The sequence below is a fragment of the Myotis brandtii genome, unplaced genomic scaffold, assembly GCF_000412655.1.
Source record: "Myotis brandtii unplaced genomic scaffold, ASM41265v1 scaffold105, whole genome shotgun sequence".
NCBI lineage: Eukaryota > Metazoa > Chordata > Mammalia > Chiroptera > Vespertilionidae > Myotis > Myotis brandtii.
The window spans coordinates 5,260,094-5,268,918 of NW_005353538.1; the positions used below are offsets into that span (position 1 = coordinate 5,260,094).

Genomic DNA, 8,825 nt, shown 5'->3' on the forward strand with positions numbered 1-8,825 from the left:
GTGGCCCGGTGCACAGATTCATGCACATTGAAAGGAAATTAATTAGAAGAAATATTTTAATATCACTATTCGCCCTTTCTCAACATAACCCATGGCCAAAGGTGGAATCGCGCGGCCCCACGAGGAACCAGGCTCCCTCCTCTCTGGTTCCGGGGTGCGTCACCCGAGAACCTCCGCTGCCAAGTCACCACAGCTCGGCAGTAAACCAGATTCGGGGCTGACAGTGCCACAGCAAAAACATAACCCACGGCCAAAGGTGGAATCGCACAGCCCCACGAGGAATCGGGCTCCCTCCTCTCTGGTTCCGGGGTGCGTCACCCGAGAACCTCTGCTGCCAAGTCTCCTGCGTTGAGCGTCTGTCCCCTGGTAGTCAGTGTGTGTCATATGTACCGGCCGGCCAGACGGTCACTTAGCCTTTTATATATATAGATGGGATGCTAGAATCCTGGCCAGAATTTCTGCTGGTCTTAGCAAAAGAAAGTTCTTCTTATGTGAGTTGTCCTTTATTTTCCCCCAAGGAAAAGGAGTGGGGAAGAGACATTATTTCATGCAGCCAGGCACCTGGCATGCCCGATTGCCACGCAGCGGAAGGCAAACTTACCTGTGAGAAGCAGCCTTCTTGGGTGCAAATTCATATTCTTCTGGATACCAGCGTCTACACAGCAAAAATGGAACTCTCAAAGGCGTCTCAAATATACTGAGTCACTCAAGTATCTTATTAACCAAAAAAGGCATTTGGGTTGTGACTACCAAGTTGCCTCCTTGCCTGGGCCTATCTCCCACCCTCTCCTCTCTTCAGTCTCTGTACTCTTTGGGCAAGCTCATCGATGCCTAAGACTCCTGCATCTGCTAACTCCAGCCCAGCGCTCTCTGGAGTTTGTCTTGGATGTCCAACTGACCGCTGCAGACAACATCTAAAAATCCACCAGACACTTACAACTCAACTATATATAACCACACCCAGCCTCCTCAAGATCTCCCTTCCCCCATCCACCAAAGTCACTTGCTCTTATTTCTCTGTATCTCTGAACATCTACCTAACTGCCAAACTAGAAACACTAGAATATTTTTATATCTCTTCCTTTTCCTCACTCCCCCATTCAAACATTCAATGCCAGCCAAATGACTTCATCAAATACTTTATTCCCTACCCTCTCTACCACCCAAGTGTCATTTCCCTAGCTCATTCTTCTCTCCAAGATGATACAAGTTTCCTTTCTTATCTCCCTACCTTTTCTTGCCACCATCTAATCAGTATGATCTAATCACATCACTCATTCCCCTAAACCAGCGGTTCTCAACCTGTGGGTCGCGACCCCTTTGGGGGTCAAACGACCCTTTCACAGGGGTCGCCTCAGACCATTGGAAAACATATAATTACATATTGTTTTTGTGATTAATCACTATGCTTTTATTACGTTCAATTTGTAACAATGAAATTGGGGGTCACCACAACATGAGGAACTGTATTAAAGGGTCGCAGCATTAGGAAGGTTGAGAACCACTGCTCTAAACTTTTCAAAGGAACCCCATCCCTTACAAGAGAATTTCAACCTCCTCAGCATGGCATACCAGCCGTTCCTAATGGGACCTCATCTCTCTTTTCCCAACCTCGTGCTTTGCACTCCAGCATTCATGAACTATTTGCAATTCTTTGAACTTTGTTTTGTCCTTATCTTCCTGCTTCCTCATATCTTTATACCTCCTCCCATTCTCTAGAATGCCCCCTCAATACCTAGAAAATTTCTACTCTTCTTTAAATCTCAACTTGAAAAGCCATTTCCCCTAGTTTTCCCAGTCCCTCACTCCAGCACTTAGAGGCTCCTTCCCTGGGGCCTTCAATGTTCTGTACGCACATTTCCATTAGAGAAGTCACCAACGGTGTATTTTTAGAGTGTGTTTTTTACACATCTGTCAACTCATTAAATTCTAAGCTACTTAAGGGCTTTTCATCTATGTATATGTCCCCGGCACATAAGCCAACACGTGGCACAGAATGGGTACTCGATTTTCTGAATTAATGAAACTTATATGGAAGATTTTTGACACTGTTTCCCCCAATTCTCACCAGCACAGAATAAATTTAGGTCCTGGTCCAAGTGACTACAGATTGAGGAAGTTAAATGTCCACTTTGCATCCCAAGTTTTACAGCTCTATTCAATTACTTTTCACAAGTTCTCAATTAAACATGCTAAATGAGCCCAGAGTGTGGCTCAGTGGTTGAGCACTGACCCATGAACCTGGAGGTCACGGTTAGATTCCCAGTCAGGGAACGTGTCCAGGTTTCAGGCTCGGTCCCCAGTAGGGGGCGTGCAGGAGGCAGCCAATCAATGGTTCTCATCATTGATGTTTCTATCTCTCTCCCCCTTCCTCTCTGAAATCAATAAAAACATATTTTTAAAAAAAGACAAACCCTTAGAAAAAAACAAAAACATGCTAAATGAGACAATTTAATGGTTCCTCAATATAGCCCTTACCTGCACAGTTCCTTAACAGTGCTCACATCAATTATTCTATAATGAAGATGTTTCATGAACTGGGGCATGTATTTGTCAAGAAACTTCTTATCTGCATGAACTGAATTTCCTAGAAAGACACGAAGTATACCGCATCTATGTATTTCTAGTAGCATACAACAGGATATAAAAATTCATAAACTATATTTGAAATGGAGATAATTTTTTTAATTCAAACAAATCCTAAAAGCACCTCAAGATTTGAGTGTCTGATTAGGTTACAAGTGCAGATTCTGAGCATTTAGTCTAGCTCACAAATAAATTTGTAAACAAAAGGATAAATCTGGACAAAAGGGTAAATCTATCATTCCACATACTTAAAACAATGCACAAATCTATCTGTTACTTTTTTATATCAACCGGATGTGCAAATTTTCTCCCAGTGTCACAAAATCCACACCACTAACACTAAAAATTTAACTTTTAATGAATCACATAAGTTGAAACATTTATTTACATTCCAATTTTAACAAATCATATCATTCGTGTTTCCATACAGTAATTTATATTAAAAACACTAAATTTTAAATGAGAACTGTAAAACAGACATCAGCTCCATTGGCAAGAGGGAAAATTTATACAATATATGCTCTAGTACTTAATGTCAAAACTTTTTTGTGAATGTTTAAGAAAAATGTTAGTTACTATATCAATTTACATATACAAATTTAAATACATCTCCATAAAACATTAACTTCTCTGACAAGGCATTGCTTTCAAAAACCTAGAATTAGCTTTGTTTCTTTAAAAAGTGAGTGTCACAAAGAAAAAAAACAAAGGTGGACATTTTAGATTAAGAGAAGAAACATAATAACTAAATGAAATGCATGAGCGTTAATTAAATCCTGGTTCAAAAACAATCAGACATTTTGGATGTGGACTAGATAGCAACTGTTACTGAATAATTTTAATTATCTTAATGTGATAATGCTATTGTGGTTACATAAAAAAATGTCCTTACTAATTGGAAATGTTTGATGAAGTATTTAGAAATAGAGTATTATGGTGCCTGCAATTTACTTTTTTTTAAAATATATTTTATTGATTTTTTTACAGAGAGGAAGGGAGAGGGATAGAGAGCTAGAAACACTGATGAGAGAGAAACATCAATCAGCTGCCTCCTGCACACCCCCTACTGGGGATGTGCCCGCAACCGAGGTACATGCCCTTGACCGGAATCGAACCTGGGACCCTTAAGTCCGCAGGCCGATGCTCTATCCACTGAGCCAAAGCGGTCAGGGCTGCAATTTACTTTTAAATGTCCAACAAAAATAGACAGGTAGCCCTAGCTGGGACTTAAGGGTCCCGGGTTCAATTCCGGTCAAGCAGTCAGGGGCACATGCCCAGGTTGCCAGCTCGATCCCCAGTAGGGGGCGTGCAGGAGGCAACACATCAAAAATTCTTTCTCACCCTTGATGTTTCTATCTCTCTCTCCCTCTCCCTTCCTCTCTGAAATCAATAAATATATTTTCAAATGTATTTTAAAAAATATATTTTTAAAAAGACAGGTAAAACAAACATGGCCTAAGGTTAACAATTCCTAAATCCAACTTTTCTGTACATTTGAAAATTCTCCATAATAAAAATACAGGGGAAATGTTTACTGAGTTAGTCTGAATACCTCAGACCTCTTATCAGGTTTCAGGGCATGTTCCCAATATTCGTGTATAAGTTATACAAGGACACTGAAACACAAAAGTAAGATGTATAATCCAAATCAGGGTAAGCGGAAGACATGATGGTCTTGGCTGATCTTTCTGGAACGGCAGTCTCTTGAGCTCCTAGAATGGAAGACTACCTACAAGGCACACAAAGGATTGAACTTTACCTGCAAGTGGACAGAGCCCCGGAGGAGTCTGCTGTCGCACAAAGGACAGAAACTCATACTCTGCCTGCTGCAATGTCACTGTACTCTCCTTCACTGCTTTGGTTAGACCGGACTGCAAGAGAGAATCCCCGCCCCGCCAAAAACACATGAAGTCGGTATTCAAAGGCATCCAAATGACACTTCACTTCTAAAATGAGCAAGTACTTAGACCATTTATAGAGCCCAAGTTTAAACTGAAACTGCTATCTATCTTTGCACAGATTTTTTTCTTAAGAATCCAAGTCAAGCTATGTTCCTGATAGTTAATAGCACTTCCACACAGTCAACAAAGGTGCTACTTGAAGTCCAAGGATATAATCTCTGGGAAGAACAACTATCAACAGGAGAGCGGCATTCCCCCTTGTCTGAAAGTTGATGTCTAACCTTATCCAAAGACTGATCTGAGCAATACTTGACAATCCACAATGTGGTGGCGACAGACTGAATGCAGGAGAGGAAAAAAGAGGACCTGCGGAGAAGATGATCTCAAGAGGTCCCAGAGGTGGAAAGCAAACAAAAAAGCGGCTTCCCAGGCTCGCCAAGCAATCTTCCGCTAACCCGCTTTACAATACCATCCAACAATGGTATCGGATTCCGATGTTGCTACTGATCCCCAGGGCAGGAATCCTGCTATTTGATAGTGTTACCTTCCCGTGATGCTCCTTGCACCAATCTGACATGCTGTCCAGTAACTCATCTGGCTGTTTTATAATCAGGTTAGGACCCTGTGGATGGGAAAAGCCATTAGTCATCCAGAATCAACAGGGATCGCCTTGGTTTCTGAGGTAAAGTTGAAATTATCTTAAGGATTGAATATATATACCAGAGAAAGTAAGAGAGGAGGGTACTCTGTTAACTCTAAAGTGGTCCTCATTCATTCCAGCACTGTTTAAAGTGGCAAATAGACTCAATGAACACACACATACACACACACAACTGCAACAACTGCTTATTGAGAAGAACTAGTTATCTATCAAGGGTCAACAAACTATAGCCCAGCCTGTGACTTTTTTGCTTTATTGCCAAAAAGCTAAGAATGCTTTTTACATTGGTAAATAGTTGTAAAACAAACAACCAAAAAGGAAATAGTGAGGTATATGGCACTGTAAGCCTAAAATATTTAATATTTGGTCTTCTTTAAAAAAACTTGCCAACCCCTGATTATGAGTTCATTTTGAAGTGTCTATATTGCTAACTGAAAAAGAAAATTGCAGAACAGCATACACACGCATGTGATTTCACTTACGGTTGTTTAAAAAATATTATGTGTGTGTGTGTGTGTATGTATGTGTGTGTGTTTATGTATATATATATACACACACAAAATACCAAGAAAAATACCAAGGAAGTACATAAACTTTGGGGAATATTATAGAGCAGAAGAACAGGATGAAAAACCAATATCTTCATATGTAATACTTTCAACAATAAAAATTTTAAAAAGAAATAAAGAAAAAGAAAAACCAATATCCTAATATATGTGTGTGTGTGTGTGTATGTGTGTGCGCGTATATATATATGTATATATATATGATAAAGTTATACTGTTTAACTATGTTCTCATATTAAAAAGGTAACTGTTTACAACTGAAAAATGAAAGTGCCTTTGAGTTCTCAGTCCCTGTAATAGAACATTCAACTGCAAGTGTCTTGGCTGAGGCCCAGCAGTAACAGCCCGACTTAAGTGGTCACTGCAAGTCACCTGGCCTTGGTTTCTCCTTCCGGACAATGGAGCTATAAACTGGCCCCCTTCCCTCAAAGGGATGTTAACAAGATAAAAGAAATTATAGGTTGAAAGTTCTTTGAACTCTCTAGAAGAAAAGTACTATAACTCCAAGGTATTATTACTACTAAGGTGGTAAAAATAGTATGCAGTCACTGAAAGTAATGGCTAAAATTTGACTAAAATATGCCTAACTTCTACAACTAACAAGGAGTTTTAACCAAATAAGAAAACTGGTAATGGCAAACTCCATGAAGCAAAAAATGTGCTCTGATACCATTTAAAACACACACACACACACACACAAACCTTATATTGTAAAAAACAGTTCTAACGAACTCTGATGGAAAAAACTACTATCAATCTAAGGCTAACTTAGACCCCAGTAAGCCACCCACAGAAAAATTTCCAGAGTAGGATATTTGTTCTTCTACCAGCATAAGACATTTTCCCTCAAACTCATATACAAAAATAAGACTTATTTTCCACGGAACTGACCCTCTAGTGCCAACAGCCCCTAAGCATTTTTTTTTAACATCCTTATCCTCATCTGACTGAGTCTATTTACAAATGTCGCACTCATCTGCAGCTGGGGAACAGACCCAAATTTCCTCCAGGGTCCACATCAACTGACCGGCCCATTAAACTGTCAGGATTTCACATTATATCAACAGTCTACGGGAAAATCTCTGCTTCAGCCAGGGGTAAGCTGGGCTGGTAAGTACAGGCACTTCTCTTCACTATTCATCTCTCGTAAATGCCAAGTGGCAGGGTAAAGCCACCAAACCTAAACCTCGGGGCTTTGTTTATTTATTTACATTACGTTATTTATTTATTTAAAGTTTTTTTTAAAGTTAGCTGTTACAAGAAGAAAGTCAGTCTAATGCCTCTCCTGCAGCTGATCTCTCAGGGGGGACTCCAGGATGTATGCCTGCTGCTCTACAAAAATAGCAATTCCTCTATAAATGCCTTCTCCCCTCTTCCCCACCCAGGAAAGTAAGTCTTAACTATAGATTTATTAAACCTATCCAGTGCCAGTAACACATCAATCCTACCCTCTGGGAACTTATTTTAACAAGACTCTCTTTCCCACAAACATACCTACTGTGTTTCTACTCTAGTCTCTCACTGCCTCTGATTATTGCTGACAACTTGAAACAGAGTTATTCCACGCCAGGGATTTCACCCTCTACCAATCAGATGCTGTCACACACTTGTTAAATGTTTCACGAGTGCCCAAAAGGCAACAAGTGCGTTTTATTTGTTTTGTTTAATGTTTCGGTTAAAGGCATCATGTTAAAACTTTAATCACGTCCAATGTCAACAAGAGAGTGTTTTATGATTCTGCACCAACAGATTTTCTCTAAAATCTACATACAGATCTAGAAAAATCACATGTCCTAGTTGAAAAGGCAAAACCTGGACATATGGAGTCAAGTTAAATTTAAAGTTATGATAGAAAGATGTCAGCTTTGGCGTGAGTCACCACTCCTGGTGGCACTGTATAGTTGGTTGTCTTACTGGTTAGGGGCACGTCATTCAGACTGCCTGGGTTAAACCCCTGGCTCCTGCAGTAACTAGCCTGGTGGCCTTGGGCAAATTATCCAACATCTCTGTGCCAACATGTCCTCCTCCATAAAATAAGTATAACAGTACCTACCTTATAATCATTCTTCCCATTAAGAGTGAATCCATGTAAAGCACTTAGAGATCTGTGCCTGGCACACAGTAAGTGCTCAGAAAATGGTAACATTTATGTTTCTGTAATTTGGGGCATGGCTTATTGAAAAATAATTAAATTGTGAGATGAATTACTCTGGTTCTAGTACCAACCTTATCATGCATGACCTAGCACATTACTCTGTACCTTAATCTTATTTTTTAAATAAAGAGATAGGGAAAAACAGTCTTTGGATCTCCAATATACTCTAAACAGTACACGGGAATAAGGGGGCATTGCGTACTTCGGCCAAAATGTTGAGATCAGAGTCGGTGATCAGACAGGCCATCTCAATAATTTGGTCCTTCTCAATGTCCAATCCCGTCATCTGGAATAAAAAATATATATCTATTATACATAACACACACAAACCATCTTTCTGGACTATTTTACCCAAGTTCATTTAACAGGAATTCCCTCAGGCAAACTCAATTCATATCCCACAGCCAAGACAGAAGAGACAATGACGCTCCCGGGCGAGCCCTCAAAGCATTCAACATTAGTCGTCTATTCATTCACATTTACCAAAACCCTGCTCCGTGTCAGGCAGCCCGGTTCTACTCTAGGTTCTACAGATGCAAAATAAGCAACACTGCGTGCTGACAGCACCCAATTCTGGCAGCGTCAGATAACCGACATCGCCACGTCTCTGCAGAGTTGACAAAGTTTTCGTGCTGATTACACGGCTTGATCTTCATCGCAATCAAATGGAGAAAAAGTACTGTTATTATCCTCAGTTCATATCTGAGAAAACCCAGGCTGCAAGAAAGGGGATGTGCTTGGCAGGAGCGTGTAAAACCCAAAGGGAACAAAAGTGGGGTCCCCTCCCAGCTCAGCTGCTCCCTCACAGCCCGGCTGGACTGAGCGGACTCCTCTTTCTGGGCCTCAGTTTCCTGGTTTATGGGATGAAGGGGAAGGCTGAGTCATCTCCGGAGTCCCGTCCAGCTCCAGCCACCCAGGGTCCCGCGAGGCTGGGGAAGTGGGGCCAGCAGAGCCGC

The 8,825-nt window shown here is 40.8% G+C and overlaps 1 protein-coding gene across 1 annotated transcript in view; it reads right to left on the reverse strand.

Annotated features, from left to right (window-relative positions):
• REXO2 (RNA exonuclease 2) overlaps positions 1 to 8,825 on the reverse strand; it is a 12,323-nt gene that overhangs the window by 3,072 nt on the left and 426 nt on the right. The window contains exons 2-6 of the mRNA XM_005856823.2: positions 8,072 to 8,155; positions 5,032 to 5,109; positions 4,346 to 4,457; positions 2,479 to 2,587; positions 602 to 655 (exon numbers count right to left, since the gene is read on the reverse strand). Of these exons, the coding sequence (XP_005856885.1) occupies positions 602 to 655; positions 2,479 to 2,587; positions 4,346 to 4,457; positions 5,032 to 5,109; positions 8,072 to 8,155 (437 nt within the window). The remainder of the gene's footprint in view (positions 1 to 601; positions 656 to 2,478; positions 2,588 to 4,345; positions 4,458 to 5,031; positions 5,110 to 8,071; positions 8,156 to 8,825) is intronic.